The sequence below is a fragment of the Crocodylus siamensis genome, chromosome 1, assembly GCF_052110815.1.
Source record: "Crocodylus siamensis isolate JL-2025a chromosome 1, ASM5211081v1, whole genome shotgun sequence".
Classification (NCBI taxonomy): domain Eukaryota; kingdom Metazoa; phylum Chordata; order Crocodylia; family Crocodylidae; genus Crocodylus; species Crocodylus siamensis.
Window position 1 is genome coordinate 119,699,779 of NC_143395.1, and position 19,789 is coordinate 119,719,567.

The 19,789-nt window shown below is 40.1% G+C and overlaps 1 protein-coding gene across 1 annotated transcript in view; it reads right to left on the reverse strand.

Annotated features, from left to right (window-relative positions):
• SYNE1 (spectrin repeat containing nuclear envelope protein 1) overlaps positions 1 to 19,789 on the reverse strand; it is a 515,591-nt gene that overhangs the window by 304,883 nt on the left and 190,919 nt on the right. Inside the window, exons 19-29 of the mRNA XM_090041573.1 lie at positions 19,282 to 19,455; positions 17,893 to 18,051; positions 15,559 to 15,723; positions 13,671 to 13,805; positions 12,409 to 12,567; positions 11,825 to 12,033; positions 11,473 to 11,581; positions 8,880 to 9,044; positions 6,115 to 6,282; positions 2,402 to 2,578; positions 735 to 875 (exon numbers count right to left, since the gene is read on the reverse strand). Coding sequence (XP_089897699.1) covers positions 735 to 875; positions 2,402 to 2,578; positions 6,115 to 6,282; positions 8,880 to 9,044; positions 11,473 to 11,581; positions 11,825 to 12,033; positions 12,409 to 12,567; positions 13,671 to 13,805; positions 15,559 to 15,723; positions 17,893 to 18,051; positions 19,282 to 19,455 — 1,761 coding nt within the window. The remainder of the gene's footprint in view (positions 1 to 734; positions 876 to 2,401; positions 2,579 to 6,114; positions 6,283 to 8,879; positions 9,045 to 11,472; positions 11,582 to 11,824; positions 12,034 to 12,408; positions 12,568 to 13,670; positions 13,806 to 15,558; positions 15,724 to 17,892; positions 18,052 to 19,281; positions 19,456 to 19,789) is intronic.

Sequence of the window (19,789 nt, forward strand, 5' to 3'; positions counted from 1 at the left end):
TGGATATCTAAGCTGTTTTGTGGTTATTAAGTGAGGCTAATTAGGATTCTTCTTTGTACCAAAACTTCATCTTAATGCTGTTTAGACCCCTTCCAGGTTGATTAGGCTCTGGCCTGCAGTCAGCACATGAGAGTATATCAGCATAAAAAGAAAAATACCACTAATACACACTTAGCTAGAAGAAACAAGCTCTGTGGAGCAATTCTACCTTTCGGTGTGTATCCAAATAACCACTTTCTAGCAACACAAATGGCCTTTATGACATTTACACATGGATTGTGATTCTATTACCTCTGCACTGTGGACATGTAAAGTGTGCAGATAGGTTGAGCATGTGCAGTAGGCTACCCACTGGCTGGGCAGCTACACAGGTATACATCTATTCTTCATGTGTAAGTGCATGAAAGTCACAAAAATGTAGCCAGCCAGAAATCTGTCAGGACTGAGGGACTGGCCCCTGTTTTAGTATCTAAGAAGCATTTACATGTGCATCTTTCCAAATTCCAAGCACAGAACTCTACTATCCATGTGTTAGGCGGTATGCAGTCCCTTGTATGGCCCTCCCTTTGCAGCTGGTCCCTGGGCACCCAAGAGAGGGAGATATCTGAAGCCAAGAGGAAGAGAGAAAACTAGAGTATACAGCTGAGTGACACAGAAGCTGCTCCCAGGAAAGGAAAGGAAACTGAGGAAGGTAAATGCCACAATTTCTATACCATATACAACATTATGTATACCTTTGTATGTTCCAGTTCTGATGAGAGGCTTTCTAAACTGCTGAAGTTTAAGATGCGTTCAAGGGCAGAACTTGCTTGATTAAGATATTTGACAACCGTCTCTTTGTCTTTTTCAAACTGCTCCCACTTGTTTACTGTGACCTACACAAAAAGAACAACAACAACAACAGCAACATAACTTCAATATAATTACTGAAGAAAATGAAGGACTAGAGACCTACATGCAAATGCAGCAGTGTCTTATGGGTCTGCAGATCCTATTTATGCTACAGATGCAACCATTTGGGAGACCCAGTTAAAGTAGGATTATTTCTGACATGTTTTCTTCTGTGGCATAGAAAGCACAGTTCTCTTTGGTGTGGATAAGGCTTAAAGTCACGTCTCTGCGGGAAAAAGATAAAGATCTGGACTGCTCTAAGGCTTTTTTTCCTCCTGGACCTTCTGGCTTTTTTATATTCTTTTGGAGGAAAGGTACTCATTCTTATGAGGCCTCCTTTTTGTTGGGATCTGGCTGCTAAAGTCTTAAGGTTACAAGCAAAGATCAGAGCATGATACCAACAGAATTAGAAAATCTTTCAATTAAAACAAAAGAGAAAGCAAAATGGAAATGATGATATTTAACTGCATATAGCAATCTACCTGTACTTTGCATCTAATGTAAATTCTGGTTACCATGTAGTACTTAATTACTCTCCAGCCTAAATTTAGAATCTAAACTATTGTCATCAGTGTAATGAAGCAATGTTTCCTTGATGTTTCAAAGAGCTCTGCTGAGAATTTAAATAGAGTGGCTTATTTTAGAAATATCCTAATTAGATTCCACCAATAAGCAATATAATCAAGATATCTACTACTCTGCATAAACCTAAATCAGGGTTGTCTTGCAACGAGTTAAGTTGCTCCACATCCTTCCTCTAGCTTTTGCTGCCTGAGCAAATTCATCATGACAAGGTATCCTGGTTTTCTATGATAAAAAAAAAATCCCCAATTTTGGAGCTGAGATTGGACCTGGGGAGCTGAGACTGGACCTGGGGTGCAGCAGTGGGGGTGGGATGTGTGGTGCAACGTCGGGGTGGGTCCAGGCAGCATGCAGCCCAGGGGGCCCATGGCTCACCCTGGTGCAGCCCTGGTCATGCAGGCCACAGGGCATTCAGCCCCCAGTCCCCAGTAAAGACCATTGTTGTCCTCTGTGAAGAAATGTGCCACAAATCCTTCTAAAAATTAATTCATAGATGTTTTATCTACCAAAACAGAATTATTATTATGGCTTATGAGATTGTAAATAATTCCAAAAATAAAATGATATGCTGTAATCAAGTAGGGTTTTCCATATCTGAATCCCTGCTACCTTCCGTTTATCAAAAAGCACAAAGTCCTTAACAGCATATTGAAGCATTAATTGAAATCCTATCGATGAAGTTCCCAGATGCAAAGTTTCATATGTGAGAAAATGTTTACAGAGTTTTATTGAAATGTTAAAACACTCAACTATTATTCGGGTGATAAAAGATAAAGTTCAAGAAAAGTGCTAGATTTGCTACTGTGCTATTAGAAAGTGAGGAACTCATAATTTAATAAACCTTTAACTTAATGAGGGAAAAAAGCAAGGAAAAAAGTAGAACAAAATAATTCACTTTTACATGGTTACGTACATACAGTGTACTCACCTGTAACTCTTCTTCCCGTTTCTCCATGGTTTGCTGCATGTTTTCCAATGTGCCTTCCAACTTTTGTAAATCTTCCTGCACTGTATTAGGCAGCCCACCTTCAAGCTGCAACTGCTTGGCATGGGAAATCTGGTCTCGCACATCTTGCCTCTTTGCACGGAGCCTCTTTGTCCTTTGCTAGAAGCATTTATTGAATTGGATTGATACATATTTATTTATTTTTTAGTTCAGTGTTGAGACTGACACACTACACTACAGCTTTCTGTACGTATACCTCAATATAGAAGGAACAACAAACAGAAGTTAAATCCTGGCTTTCCTGAATGGATGTTTTGTAACATGCCAAGGGCATGGAGAGCCTTTGACCCTGCTAGTACACCCATACAGGTCAAAAAGCACTGAGAAATGCAAGTATGTGCAGGGAGATTGACCAGCACATAACTGCTCTCCCTGGCTCCAGAGGCCATATCTTGAGTCCAGTGTGGTTATGGCTCCAGCCCTCCTCTGTGTCACACAATGTGCAAAGCAACATTCTGGGTAACACAAGCACACTGACAAAGCAAGAATAGCAAGAGGCATAAGTGTGTGTGCATTCTCCCTAAGAAACTTAAGTGTTATGGGTCTATTCTATGTTTCTTAAATGACAGCACAGAACTCACAGTCCAAGAAAAGAAGGGGAAAAAGGTAAGTTCAGGCCTATCAGGTCATGCCCGGAGGCTGATCAAAGGGGGTTTGGGGTTCCATCATAATTTACAGAGTCCTAGAAGTCTAGCTGCCTAGAGATCTCATAATTATAAAAATCTTTTCCTGAGGCTATGTTTCTTTCCTACCGATAACATGCCCATCACAAATCCTGTTGCTGGCCCTAGCAAGTTGGTTTGGTGGCTTTATCAAGAAGACCTCAGAAAGCAACCTATGGCTGTTTGCCTCCATTGCAGAATTTAGAAGATTCTCTTTACAACAAACCAGCCTCTTTACCCATCAAACTGGGGCCAGAGTAGGATGTGAATCTCACAACAATTTTATGCTGGCTTCTGCAAGCATAAGGTGCAAATCTACTCTGTTTTCTACATCCTTCTGCAAAAATAAGCAAGAATAAGCAAGAGAAGTGTTAATGACATTCCTCTTAATGCCTCTGCCAGAATGACAAAACTTGCAACACCTTAACATTCCGGATATAATAGGAATTACATAACCTAGGTGTACTTCTTACATATATAAAGTGTTTAAAAAAACCCAAAACAAAACAAAGCCACAGCACAATATATCTAGATGGAGGATAAAGCATGTTTGACCATGCAGAAATACAGATTTATACAAATACTTTTTACATGTTGAGCTAACATTGACAATAATAGGGGTCTTATTTAGGGAATTCCAAAGTTACAGTAACACAATAGAACCTTATTCTTCTAGTCCTTGCTAAAAATGATACCTTTTATTAATTTTATTAACACTGATTATTCTCATTGTTATCTTCATTGACATGTAATTATTGCAGAATTGGGTAATCTTCACAAAATCGCTTATAATTTTATATCAGTCCAAATTTTAAGAGAAATATCTAATATTATTATATCCACTGGGTAACTGAAAGCAGAATCTGTCCTTCAGCGTTAACTATCTGTACAAATCCAAAATCAGCTTAATTGAACCAAACATTACAAGCTGATTACATTTTGTCACAGAAGATAAAGATTTAGGTAAGTTATTCCTGAAGACCATTCTTTCCATTCATCTAACAGTGATCAGATCTAAAATTTAACACAAGATACTTAAAGTTCTGTTTTCTTTAGTGCATTTAAATGACAGTGTTATAGCCAAGTACCTGGCCAGTTTTGGCCTTGGCTTTATGTTGTAGATGCATAAGCACATGTGTGTAGACTGAGCATGTACTGTAGGGCTAATGCACTAGCTAAGTATATACATGGCTGCATGCACACTGAATTCAAATCCAGGAAAAATGAAGAGGATGAAAGTGGTCTTTCCATGTTATAGCTCTAAGAGCTGAGTGGTTAAGGCACTTTGCTAAGAAGTAGAAGGCAAGAATTCAAGGCCCTCCCTGACATAACAGTAGGAACTACATCTTTCTGAGTTCCCAGCTGCCACACAGCTATCCTGTCCCCACCCGCAGTGTTGCTTTTGAAGCTGAGCCACTGTCCCTTGCATTTAAAAGCCATTAGCTCAAATAGACGGAAAATAGTACAGTGGGTATATTTCTGCTTGAGTCAGAGCAAGGGTTCACGCTAGACCCCAGAGCCCCTCCCATAGAGAGTGGTAACTCATCTCCCTGAGGGCCCTGGCACACATTTATTTTATGGCATGATTGTTGGGATTGGGGATTAAATGCCAATTACACTGTTAATGTTTGCTAGTACGGGGGAGCCAGGGATCATGTCATCTGTACCTTTCCCCCCAAAACTAGCTGGTTAAAAATTGGGGTTCACATTATATGCAGAGAAAAGGGCTCCCTACTGGTCCAGAAATTTGGTGTGGGGGGGAGGGCAGGGCAGTGGCCCCATCATTTACTGCACCTCTGGGACTCACAGCAATTAATGCTACTATCTCTCTGCAGCACCTCCGCTACTGTCCAGTGCATGGTCTCCAGCCCCAGAGACACCCAGACCTCAGGTATCTACCTACACTCCAAAGTAAGATCTTTTTTCCTTCTTAGGAACTTCTAAAAAGATGCATGTTATATTTGGGGGGCATGAAAAATATGAAAACCCCCCACAGTGGGTGCATATACATGGGCTATTAGCATGATGCAATAAACTCCAGTAGGGTTCGCATTGGAGTCAATGGCTCTCAGGGGCAGCATCTACATGTGCACCTGGGACCACAGCAGTTTGAACCATGGCAGAGCAGCCCCAGGCTGGCAGCAGGCTTGTGGGGGTCAGCCCCAGGCTCCAGGTCATGGCGTTGGGTGGTGGAGGGGCTGGCTGGGGTACGAGAATGCTCAAAGAGCAGAGCCATGTGGCTAGGCAGCAGGCAGGGGTCTGGCCCCCTGCTGCTTGGGTTGACCACGCACAGTTTACACCCAGGTTATCATTTACACATGTGTTTAGGCTCAGTTATTTTCACTGTTGTAAGACAGTACTGTTCCCTACATTACTATCTTATGTAAGTGAAAATTAGTTTGCTGCGGTCTGATGTATACACACGTATACTGTGGTGCTTTACACCACAGCAAAATAATTTTCTGTGCAGTGAAGTACGTGTGTCAATGTACTCAGTATGTAGTCACATATGGACCTGAGCAGTGCATAGCTTACTGTGCATGTTCTATCCACATGCAGACACTCATGCATCCTCCCTGCAGGGGAAATAGAATTGCTACTTGTGTGTAAGTGACAAAAAAATTCACAAAGGGAATAGAATTCCACCACTGAGTATCCCTGGCTAAAATATTCAAAATTTGGCACCTAAAATACAATAACCTGCTCAAGAATGCTGGATTATTCAGATCACACATAAAATTAATACAGTGCTAAAAATATGCCTATTCATGGGCAATTATGTTTGGAAATTTTGCTCTAATTTTTTTCAAGATATAAGAAATCACTATCACTTCACAAGGCTAAGGCTATGCATATTACTGGATATAGTCAAATAAAAAATATTACATTATGCTGAAGGACATGCCACACCCAAAATCAAAACAACCAGTAGCACAAACTGCATAATGAGTACTTGGATCTGACTTGCCCCACCTGATGATGCAGAAGCAGTTGTTGAGCTTGTAATAAGCTTTCTGTATCTAAGATTTTTTCAGCCTCTGCTTGAGCTTCCTTTGAGTTGGTAATTAAATCTTCAAGGGCACTTGTAACATCTTCTTTATATTGGACACAATCCCCAACAGTACTCAATATCTTCTCAATCTATAGTTTTGGACAATATTAAAATACGTAGGAATTATTTCATTACGTGAATTAATGTTTGGAGTATTTTTGTAACCATTTATTTTAAAGGAAACCTGTCAAGTTTGGTAGCCCTAAATTGTGTATCTACTCTTATTTCCTATCTAACTGTGACATCTTTATAATTCTTAGCTGGCATAAAACACCAGTTCCATTGACCTTTGTGCAGTGCATCAATCTGCACCAGTTGAAGATATCGCTCTATTAATCATACTTCATAATAGTCTTGCATACATTAATAATCTTCCAATAATAAACCAGGAGAGAGCAATACTGACACAAATATGAAATAAAACTAATGAGAAAAGTGATATTGGTGTCAAGCTGTTTCTTCTTAGATAGATGTGAAATCCTTCAAGCATATCAAGAATAAACAATGTGTTCATTTGAAACTTGGGCACAACAGAAAACAAAATGATTTTTATGTTCTGAAAGTGCTTAGTGACTCTTTCTCATGTTTATTTTGATTTTTCATGAATCTTTGTTTTTCTTCCTTCTTGCTTCTGGATGAGACAAGAAAGAAACATACCTTAATACCATGTTCATGGTATGTTTTTAAACTATTTCCAGCACACTAGAAAAACAGACATGATAAACCTGCTCTGTGCCCTGGAGCTGCCAAGTGTCTCCTCATTACAGGTGAATAAAAAAGGTCATAATCTGGGCTTCACATGTTGTCTAAAAGATGGGACCCTGTGGCTTTTTCCTTTCACATAGTTTGTGCCAATAGAACTAGAGCCCCATGATGACCTATAGGACATACTACTGGAGAGAGAAATCTGTAGGCCAGACATCTCAGACTACAGATGTTAGTACAAACAGGTGATTTGCCTTCCTGCTGTTGTGTTGCCACCTCCCAATTTCCTAACTCCAGGCATTCAGTCCATATTTACTTGTTCACTCTAGAGAATTTGTCATCTATTCTCAGAACACAAGTTACTCTCAGCCTCATCCCCACTGGTATAAGGACTCAGAAGCAATTTCACAGCTCAGCTTCCTTCATGGCCCTTTGAGGTCAACTTCATGCAGATATTATTGGATCTACAGATACTGAAGGAGCCATGGGCTCTGACTGAAGTAATGACTTATTGGCTCTTTTTACAGGCCAGTAATTCCAAATTACTTCAGTGGAATCATTATTTGCTTGCTGATCAGTGAGCAAGGGGCCAAATTATTTAATAACTGCCCAAGTCATGTTAGAAGTCCTTGCTTTGGAGACCAAGAGTGCACATCAACCTAGGAGTTGTAACAACTTCATTATTTAACCTCCAAATCTGAGGCATCTTCATCACTGTTCTGCAGAAGGTTTAAGTGCATTTGATTATAGCAAATGTGACATTTTGGGTGCTTACACAAATTACCTTTTCTATGTGACCAGGTCCCTGAAAGCACTTTATAGCCATACCATAATACATGTGCCCAGCTGCAGAGCACTTAAAAAGTGGCTGACCATGCAAAAAATAGCCCTACTCAAATAAGGTATTAGATGAAGGTGCTTTGCTTTAGAGTGTCTTAGGGAACTTGTCTTCCCTAGGGTTAATTTCTCATGCATTGCAGGCTGGGCCAATGCAGCCCAGTTCCCTCTCCCCAACCCTAGGGCTATCATTGGGGTAGGGGGAGGTGGAAAAAGAAAGCAGCACGGAGCTGCCAACTGGGGTTTGCTGCCTGGCTGGAGCTGGAGGTGGGGAGGGATACCTTGTGGACCCACCCCAGCTACCCAAGATGAGGAACCGGGGTACTCTGTTCCACCCCCACCCTCCAGCTCAGGCCAGGCAAGGGGAACATTAGCAGCTCATTGCTGGTCACTTCCCCCTCTCTGCTTTGCCCAGCCTGAGCTGGAGGTGGGGCATGGAATGGAGCCCCCTTACCTCACAGGCCTGGCCCAGCTCCCCCCAGTATCCCAGCTGTGGTGGGGCTGTGAGGCAGGGAGCTCTGTTACAACCCCTATTCCCACATCTCTAGCCAGGCAGCTAACTCCATCTGGCAGTTTGGTGCTGTTCCCTCCCTATGCTTCCCCTTTTCCCTCCCTCCACTTACAGCCCCAGAACTGGTGGGGTGGGGACAGAGCTGGGAAGAGGGGAGATTCAGCAGCCTCCTCAGAGGGCTTGTGCAGACAGGCTCAATCCCCTCCGACTCAACAGGTGCTGGGTCAGTGTATGGGGGCACTCTGACTCATGGTGCTTTATGTAAAGTGCTATGAGTTAGAGTCGGGGGCGGGGGAGGTCTGAACATCCTTCTGTGCCCTTTGGCCAAAAACACATTAAAAACTGGAGACATTTTAGTTTGAAATGTAATTTGATGTGAAAAACACATGATGCTTTCCAACCTTGCCAAGTTAACAGGGAAAGATCCAGGAGCCTACTGAGCCAGTTTGCCAATATGTTTGTTTGCTAGTCATAAGCCATTGCTGCATATGGAGTCAATGTTAGTTCTGGGCTGCTGCATCCCCCTAGTTTAATTTAAAAAGCCAGTAGGTAACTTAATCTTGTGAAGCCACGGCTGATGGCCCAGGATATGATGCTGTCATTGTAATGGTACCATGCTTTTTCATACTATACCTCAGCCAGCAAAGCTAAGAGCTCCTTAAAATCACTGGAAAGTTTAGATAGCTCATCCTCTTGCTTCCTGATTTCTGTCACAGGTGAAATCTCAGCCAGAATAGCAAATCTATATTTTAGCCAGGTCTGATTTTCTCCTTGTTTGCTGATATCTTGCCTGATTCCCTACATAAGAATCACAAAGATGCATATTAGAATCAATTAAATATATTCATGAATAACATTCATCCATCAAATCCAACAATTGTATGTACATCAGAGTCTGAAGACCTGAAGTATAGTTTTTCCCCTTTTTCTATGGGATCTGTCATGTTCCACTCCAATTTCAGGCAGATTCTGCATTCCTTCCACAAGCAATGCATAACTGGACCCTAATAATTACAGTCCTGAGTCATGTCCTGCCCCTACCATTTTTAAGCTTTTTTGATAATCATAATCTTTGTTGGCTGTGGTACTGATGTTAGTCCTGATTGTATGAACACCTTATTTAGTCTGAGAAGTTTGCAGCTCTCTCCGTGCAACAGTATAGCCTGGAAAATGAGGTAATCTATAAGGTGTCACCCTCCCCTGCCTGCTGCATAATCTACATAATAAATGCTGCAAATACATTTTCAAAATACTGACCCATACAAAAGTTTCATAAAATATCCTGTGTATACATCTGAATGATATAATCACATTATACATTAAAGATTATCAAGATTAGCTGTATTATCAGTATTTTAATAATTTTTATCTTTTAACAAATACTGGATAAAAGGTAGATAAAACTTTATACAATGTAATATAAATTCTTTATTATAATTTTAATTGCCTCACATTTATATTCTGGGTTTCCCTAGAGCAGCATTATCTGTTGAATATAATTTCCAATTATATAAGCATCTACATACATTTTTTTGTAATGTCTAGAATAGCTACTTTTTCCCATTTCATCCACTTGTTCCCAGTTCTTTTATGTTTCAGTGCCAGCATTTATAAGAAGTTGCCAGCCATGAGACTGCAGGAATAGAACAGAATCTCTATAGCAAAACTGTGGCAGTATTGTATATTAATCTACTGGTTTGTGTACCTTGCCAAGGTCACATTCATTTATTCCATGGGTAGGCCTTGCAATCTATTAACTACTATGGGTGTATCCCCATGAATGGGAACATATGTTCCCCAGGGACAAATAGCAGCGGCATATATTTCTGCCACTTCTAGTTTACCCAGGGAATGTCCCTGCATGCATGCTCTGGTGCACAGCAAGTTGTCCCAGGTGGAGTAGGGGAGGCTTGGGCCAGCTCCTGGGCTGGCTCCAGCTGCCTTACCTGGGGTCTTGGAGGCCTCACAGAGCTCCAAAGGCCTCACACAGATCCAGGCCTGTGGAGCCTGGCTAGCAGTCAAAGCATAGCTCTGGCTGGCCAGGCTCTAGTTTCAGGCAATGCATGTGCACCATCACACTTTTTTCTGGTGCAGGTTTTTTGACACCAGGATCTCCTATGTCAAAAAAATCTGCCATGCTGAAAATCAGCAGTGTGGTGAATGCCTGCCTGTACAGTATGTGTATGGTTTGCAGTGCTGCAGACAGGTCTATGTACATGCAAACTACATGTACATGCTTGTCTGGATGTGCCCTGTGGGTGCATACACACATACTAAATCGTCTTAAAGTAAGGTGACTTAACTAAGTTGACTTAAATTAAGCCATGTTGGAGCATCCACACATAAAGCTCCTTCACATATGTTCCCATTCATGATCGCAGCCATCTTATAAACTAAGTCAACTTAACTAATGCAACTCAAGATAGTACACCTCAGAAGTGTATTATCTTGCACTGCATTGAAATCAGCTGTTCCACATATGTGTGTATGTTCTGACAGTTTATCTGACTTCAAAAAGTTAAGTTGGCTTACCTGTCAGAAAGTTAATATATGTATACACACCCTAATCACACTAACCTCTCTAAACTATACTTTGCTGCATTTTGGTTTCACTTTGATTGTGAAAGGCAAAGAGAAAAGCACTGAATTACTGACTTCAATGGCTTCAGTACAAGTCTATTTTACTACCCCCACTTTACTTTCCAGTGGATCTGTTTATTGATTTAAAAAGTGGATATTGAAAGGCCTCCAAGTTTCCCTCATTATATGCAGATTCAGGGACAATTAATTCCCCAGATGCAAGGACAATGAATTTGAGCATTCTTGCACTTAAAAAGAGCCTAAGCTTGAAATGGTGATGGTCCCCTGAAGAGGAATTACAACATAGTCTAAAACAGTATTCCCTTCTTGATACAGGGATGCTCTAACTCTGGCTCTAATGTGTTCCCCTATTCATTTTAGGTGTTCTGACAATATGAGAAAACAGGCATGACCACCTCTAGTTTATAAGGACTAGATTGCCCTGCCACAGTTCACTGTATACATAGCTTTCTTTAAATTTACATTAAGTTGTTTTAACTGACCCATTCATAAAAATGCCAGAAGTCATCAGATTCTAGTCTCAGCTCTTCACCACCAGTGATGCACCTATACTACATGACAGCATGACTCAAGCCAGAGCCCTAGTTGGAACAATCTCTAATTTCAATGTAAGCTAAGAACTAACCTCCACTGCTGTTTTAAATTGTTTATATTTGGCAGTATCATTGATACCATGTTTAATCTTCTTTAGCTGTTTCTCCGTTGAGGAAATCCAAGTGGTTAATTCAGAAAATCTGAAATCAAAGATCACATAACACAAGGCAGGAAAAAAAATTAGGGACAAACTCTCAAATATAACTTTTTCACTTTAAGTAAACATTAATTAAAAGGGGAATAGACAAATAATGTTGGAATGACTACAAAATTCAGTGTTGTTTGATTTTGCACAATGAAGTATTTACCATGCCTTGCCTTGTGCCTGTCTATGACTGGAAGCTTTTAACTCTGACATACCCAGTTAGCAAATAAATTAGTACCTAGTCTTGTAGTCCTTCCATTTGTCAGGGTGCTCTGTTATTTTCATATAGGTACTATCAATATGAGATTTCAGTTCCTTGAGGGTTTTTTGGCTGCTTTCCAGGGTAGCCCTAAGAGGATCTGATTCCGGGAGTTTCAGGCACAATTCTTCAATCAGGTGTAGTCTCTTCTCACACAACTGGTAGGGTCCCTTATCACTGAAGAAACACTAAAGGCATGGAAATAAAAAGCTAGTCATACAAAGTGACAAAGCCACAAATCACATGAATTCTTAAACAAAAGTTGGGGCCTATCAGAATGTAGTGATTAAATCAGAAGCATTTCTCCTTTAAAACTTCGGTCTTTGAACGATTTAAAAGTTGTTCAGGGAATTCGTAGAACTTCCAATCAAAGGCCCAAGTTACTATCACACTACTTCACTTTTGTGCTAGTTTAACTTAATTGAAATCATGGGAGTTATATGAGGGTGACTCATATATAAGGGTGATAGTCTGGTGGTTGCTCAAACCCCCTGCGTTTTTTGTTTCAGTATGTATTTGAATGCATTTGCACAAGCATCCACTTGGTGGCAAAAGATACATACCCTGTGCTCTTTAATAATCTTTTCACTGCCTTCACTGGCCAACTGCTTATCCTGTCGAGCAAGTTCAATTCTACACTCTTCCACTGTGGCTTGAAGCTTGCTCTTCTCCACTTCAATCTTCAGATGGATCAAGTGATATGGAGCTTCTGCCTGGAGATCCTATACTCAATGGAGGCAAAAACACAGGGGAGAAAGCAGGATTCATATATTAACTTTGAGGATATTAGGTTAGAGTTTTAGAAAAACTACTAAAGCGCAGGATTAATTGTGTGCGTGCAATAACACCCAGAGAACAATTTTTTTTTCAGCACTCATATGGAAAGACAAATAAACACACTCTATTAATTATAACTACTACCTAAATTTTAATCTCTTTGGGACACAACCTTCTTTTATAAAAATATGTAGAGTACTTATTAAAGTGAGGTCCTTATCTTTGGCTGAGGTCTATAGGTACTACTTTAATAAAAATATATAATAACAAGAAGAAGAGTATGGCTACATTTTCTCATGCCCACTGGGACCCAGGCTTGTGTGTCAAATAAAAGCCACAATTTCACACACAAAGTAGAGGTAGGATTTTCAAAAGTGCTCAAATGATCAAGTTTCCCATTGACTTACGTGGAAGGAAAAATTATGCTGGGGCTGAGTGCTTTGAAAATCCCACTCTAGATGTTTAGCTGTCCTACAGCAAAAATGAAATCAAATTAAAAGAGTTCTGCTCTTCCCCAAACACTGAACTCAATATTTAGTGGTAGGTGTATCCTAAGAGACCCATTTGAAAAATTTGGCCTGTAAAATATGAAATCAGTATTCTACAGTTCATTAGCAGATTTTGCTTAATCATAATCACTTTGGTCTTGGCAGTTTTCCCTATTAAATGGGAAAATTAAACATATAAAAACTTGTTTTCTTAGCATTACAGGGAGTTATCTTCAGTGTAATGTGTGAAAATTGTTAATAGTCACATAATATAAAAAAGTATCACAATGTAGGAGGCCAAACTAAGGTTGTATAAACTACCAGAATCCTGGCACTTGCTAACTTCTAACTGCTTCATTTTGATGCTCTAATAATATTCTTTCAAATAAATATAATTACTCTTTGTCCAGGCTATATGTTTTCCTTTGCCTATTCAAGAAGCCAAAAGGAGAAGAACAAGATCCCTCCAATTTTGGACTACAAGAGGTAGCTTAGGAAGAATGTTTCTTTTGATTTATGAAACTTGCAGCTTTGAAAAAGCTTGTCATTTAAATGCTAACCTTCCACTGTTTATGGAGTTTCCTAACAGCTTCCTGAAGACTGTGTTGTTCTTGTTCAGGAAGGATGTCAGTAAGTTCATCACAAGCTTTCAGGAAGGCATTTAGCACTCTCTGATCCAACTGGCTGAAGAATTCCTGAGGGTGAAAAATAAAGTTAGAAGGTTAAGTTGCTTAAAGTTGCTAACACGGAAACCTGCTAGGATAAAGATCAGGTACACATACAGTATCCTATATCAAAATGCACAAGCTCTCTTCAAGCTTGGCAGGGAGCTGCTGCTGAATTAGAGAGACAGAATTTAAGTTAAGGAAAGGAAACATGCATAACTTAACAGAGACCTGGACACTTTCCAGACTAATTTCTAGGCTAGTGAATCAAGTTATCCTGTACATTTCAGCCAACAGAAATGGTAGCTTAAAGACGTAAGATTCTGCATTGAAACAGTATTTTTGAATAACAGTAAAGTAACAATGATGCAAACAAATACAGCTGTTTAAAATTATAACAAGGGTTGCATGAAAATATTGGGGGTGGGGGAAACCCCCCCTGTGAAGCAGACAATGTCAATAGTGAATGTTTTGGTGGAAAAATCTCACCCAATTACAACTCTTATTGGCAAAATCTACTTCTAATCTAACACCGTATTTACTTGATTAGAAGATGAGGTTTTTCCCACCATTTAACATGGGGGCAGGGGAAAGACCTTCACCTTAAAATCAAGCATGAGGCAGTGGAAGGAAGGGAGCAGATGAGAGGGCGGAGGAAGACAGCTGTTGCGGCTCTGGCCCCAACCCAGGGTTTGGGCTGGAGCTGGAGCCAGAGCCACAGCTGACATTTGTCCCCCTCCCCACCCCACTACATGCCCTGCCACTCCTTTCCCACAGCTCCTAGTCTCCCCCTTGGCCCCCACTACACTGCTTCTCCCTCTCTGTCCTCCTCTGCTGCACTCTTCTTTACCTTTGCTCCACACTGGCAGGCTCCATCCCTGCTGCAGTCTGGGCATGGAGCATAGCTCCAGCCTGGCCTCACAGCAGTGGTGCAGACCTGGCACTGCTGTTCCAGCCTGGCCCTGCAGCAGGAGTGCCCACTTCCTACCACTGTTGCTACAGGACTGGCCTTGAGCTATGCTCTGTGCCCATGCTGCAGCAGAGAAGGAGCCTCCTAGAGTAAAGCAAAGGTAAGGTGGGGGTTGAGAGGCAGTCAAGGGAGGAGAGATGAGGAAGGGGGCCAGGGACCTAAGGCTGCAGGTGGCAGAAGAAGTATGGAAAGGAGGGGGAACAAGGGAAGGGGGAACTGGGGCAACCTGAGATTGCAAGGTGTATGGGGGGGAGGAGAAGGCAGGAAAACAGAGGAGATAAGTGGGAGGGCATAGGCAACAAGGAGGAAGCTGCCTGCCTCTCACTGCCTGCCTCCTACCACCTGTCCTCCACTACTGCCTGTCCCATTAGTGCCCCCCAGCTGACCTACCACATGCCCCCCTGCCACTGCCTCCCCCATTACTGCCCCTCATTGCCTCTCCTCCCACCACCTGCAATGGTGGGGGAGGGGGGTAAATTTAAGACCATCCGCCGATAATGATATTTCATATATGGAAAATTATAAAAATTTCTGTGTGCAGAATGTAATTATTGGGAGTGGGATTATTTACATTCAGGATCATCTTGCACTGGAGTAAATATGGTAATTGACTGCCAGGAGTCTTTTCTTTACATTTTCCCCGTTGTTTAGATTTTCTGCTTGATAAGAAACCATATTTTTTACTTCATGGTAAACTAAACTGTATCATTTCAACAGATGGCTTGATATCACTTATAAACATTAAGCAGACTTTGCAGTTACATGGTTGAAGGTTACACTGTGACCAAGTAAGATTGCAGAAGCTCTACTCACAGTATGCTTCCTGAGAAGTTCTTCAGGATTTCCTTTTTCTTTTAGGCAGCTATTAGCAATCTGTAGTACTTTTTCTAATTCTGCCCTTGAGTCCTCAAAATTCTTCATCAAACGGCTATTTGCTTCCATATTTTTTCTCCAATCACCAGATTTCTTGACCATATTCTGGGTTACAAGTGAAGAAAATGAGCTGGTATTTTAATACCAATGTTAATTATCTTGTGATTGATCTTTACTGAAGAACCTGGCAGAAATTCCTCAAAAACTTCTTCCACTTTAAGTTGCCCTTTGGTGCCTGTCAGGCTTATAGCTGTTCCTTCCCTAATTCTGGGTATATATAAATATTCATGATAAATTCATTACGATAAAAAGAAAGCAGGGGAGAGGTGTAGGGTAGCTATCATTATAATGCATATGTGATATTTCCAAGTGAAATATCATTTGCATTAATCCTTTTAATGAAAAATGCCTAGAATACAAAAAAAGGACTCCTAAGTTATAAATATTATGAATTTTCCTAAAGAGTACAGGATACCTTGGTTCCCCCTCACTTCCTCACCCTGACAATCAAAGTTACGCTGGTTTGGCCACTGAGTGCTACTATATGCAGTAGTTGGTGAAAGAAGCTCCTTCTCAAATGGCCAGAAGTGCATATGCACAAGGCCCTGGATGAGAGGTCCCTTGGCACTGTGAAAAATGGCCACTCTTCTGCTTCAATTCGAACTTTGACACTCATTTCCTCTATGGTTTTGGTCAAGTCACTTAATTTGTCTCCTTCTTAATATGTAAAATGAGGATAACAGTATCTATAGCGTAGAAAAAGTGAAGAATAGGTTATAAATGCATTAACTAAATGTCTCTGGAATTCAAATATGTAAGTGCTAAAATTTACAAGGATGGACAAAAAACCCTCCAAAACCTGGAAGTCTAGGATTCTTGGACCTGAAGGGAAAATTACATTTGAAGATCTTTTTTCTATAGCCTGACAAGCTCTACTTATTCTGTAGCAAGATACCAGAGACACTAACAACTTGCCAGCCCCTAGTTGCTATGTTCAGTTCATACAGAAATAGGTATTTGTCAGAGACAATTAAGCACAAGATGTGTCGATATTGTTTTGCTAAACCTTCCAAAAATGTTCATGCTGGCCTTGTGCACAATGTATAAAAATCTAAAACCTGGCTCCCTTCACAAAGGAGTGGAATACTCAGATTCACACATATGCTAAGGTTGGCATAAGAATATTTCCAATATAAGAAGAAATAAAATTTACTATCCATGAGAATAATGTCCAGCCCAATATGCAGAAATTGGACTTAACTCTATAAACACAAATTGTTTTCACATGATAAGGAATGAAAAGATGTGCATAGATCTTCACCAAAAATTCAACTGCTCAAAGATGAGATGCAAACGTTTGAAACTTCCAATTCTGATCAATGATAGTCCTTAGACAACTTTTGGCTACTGTTCCGTAGCATAAAATTCAAATCTTTACAATGAATATTATATTACAATGTCATTAAAACTAGCATATGAAGAACTTTGCTCTACACAGCACTGTTCAATTTTCTGCTATATATTTTACCATATTTACTAAAAATGGATAGTCCTAAGAAGATCTATGGATCTAAAATACAATTCAAAGAGAATAAGTGAGGCATCTACTGGCACTAACATGGAGAACTATGTAAACAGAGGTCCGCATTACTTTCAGTGTTAGCATCTTATTTTGATCCATTTTTACTTTCCATGGAAATACAGAAGCTAGCAATATTAACTTTGCAAATACCTCAATGCTCTATGCTTTGTGTTAAAGAGCAAGAGCAGATGGATATCAAAGAGATAAAGTGCATGAGTAAGAATGTCTAGGCCATAAGACAGAACAACCCCTCTTTCTGGATGTCCTAAGCTTCTTTTCAGATGATTCAGAAATCCGTGGAATTTCTGGGGACATCACAGGGAACTTGAAAGCTGCTTAACTGTAGGGTCAGGCAGATACCCCAAGCTCCTTAACCACATGACACCATAAACAAACCTGTTGAGGCTAAACTCATGGAGCTTCTCCCTTGGTCCAAATAAGAATCTAGTCTTTATATCTGCTGCAACTTTGCCTACTAAAAATGGAAATCATCCCCCTGTACCATATCACAATCCATTAAATGGAATTAAGGGTAATATTTTTACGAGAATGAGCATTTGTGGACCCATGCATATTAAGTATTCCAATACAGACAAGCTCTGTGTTTGATTTAAAGAGCAAGAAGGTTTCTGGAAGCCAAAGAATGCAATGATGCAAGTTCATATAAAGATATCAACAAGTCAGAAAATTACCTGGAAAGTGAACTGTATTTCTGCAACCATCTTCTGAAGTGCTGACCGATCAAAATGGTGTAATACTTTACTTGATGTCACAAACTTCAGAACACTTTGACTATTCCTTTCAATCAGGGACAAAGCTTTCTTACAGTTTTCTTGATATGCTACCAGATCCTGAAACAAAAAAACAAAAAAAAAATCTCTCTTCCAGAAAAGTAGGGGGAAATGTATTTTGACGATAAAACACAAACGTGGCCTAGGCACTACTGAGAATAGCTTAAATGGGACATTAGGGAGGATAATACAAATACATAATTTTCCTATAGAACTCAAACAGAACTTCTTCCGTGAAGGGGGCAAAGGGTTCACAGAATATGGCACCATATAGGTAGTTGTACAAATGGGGGGGAGGGATTATCTATTCACAGTCTACATAGCAGAACCCAGTGGCCTCTGTATAGTCTGGCAGAATGCCATGGCTTCTGAGTCTGCACCTGGCAAATCCATTTAGCAGAAATAAGCCATTTATTTAAATTAAGATGGTTTAATTTGTGGTACTACTCAGGGCCAGATAGAAAGCACTGAAGAGGCCTCATCACTGCAGATCTGAGACCTGACTATATACAGACAAGGCAGGATTTGTTTTGGCAGGCTACACATTTCAGCCCCAAACTGGATTGATTGGCCAACATAGTCCAGATCAATTTTTCCCTCAAAAACAGAATTCAGCATGAAATGCTAATGAAAGATGTATGTATAAAAGAAAAAGGAGATACATTTTGATCAACTATTACTAATTTATATACATAGGGAAATCAATGATGCACACAACATAGTCCTAGAACCATAACATTCTCATATATCCTTCAAGATGAATTCTATCGACTAACACTCAGTCTTTGAAATGACATCCTCTTCTTGCAAACCAGAAGGAAATTTTAAGGCTCCATGTGAATTTATATTATCTACTCAGAAGATGTTAAAGTTCCTATCATACATAATGGGAATGTCCATGTAAATCAGTGGGAATTCTTGAGATCTCCCAATGAAGTCCCATTGTATCACTGATCTTGTGGGCAATAAAGTAGAAGCCAGATTCAATTCCCAGTGGCAATTAAAAGAAAATTTAAATGCCATTGAAGTCAATGTGAAATCAAGACTATTATAGTGATATCTCCTTTCAACTTGTATGGGTTTGTGGGTGGTAGAAGCTGAACATTGGAGTGTTTAACTTTTGTTAAGTGAAGAAGAAACACTCCTCTCCAGTTATCACTGCCCCCCTTTCCCCCAAACTGGAGTCCCAACAATGTAAGTATTACATAACTGCTTACAGAGGTTCTCTTACAATTTCCAGACTTGGCTGAGGGGCAGGAAGGGGAGTATTGTTGCTTTTGTTGTCCTTACCTGGTGTTTTTGTTTAAAGACAGCTACAGGTGGCACTTCAGGATCTGGGACTGAAATTATTTCATTGACTTTCTCAAGAGACTCATAAAAATAGGTAATATGCTTCTCTAGTTCTTCTAGGGGAGAGAGCAGCTGCTGAGACTCATAGAGCATGGCAGGGCAATATTCCTTAACCTTTGGACAATATTATAAAAACAGAATTTAATTACCACAAACACAATGTTAAAACTCACAAATTGTTAAATGATCTTGCACTGAGTGTTCCTCTATATAACCACCCACTCTTTTAAAGTAAATAGACCATTAAAGTGTATTGTAGGATCAAACCTAAAATATTCAAGCCCAGAGATAGTTTAATATATCTATTTACACTTCTATATATCTACCGTCCTTACTGGAGCCTATTTAGATATAGGCTCAATTTTATTAAGCCCCTTAAATTAGGGGCTGGTGGGTGTTTTGCCCCATTTTGATTTGATACATAGTTAACATATTGCATTGCAGAAAA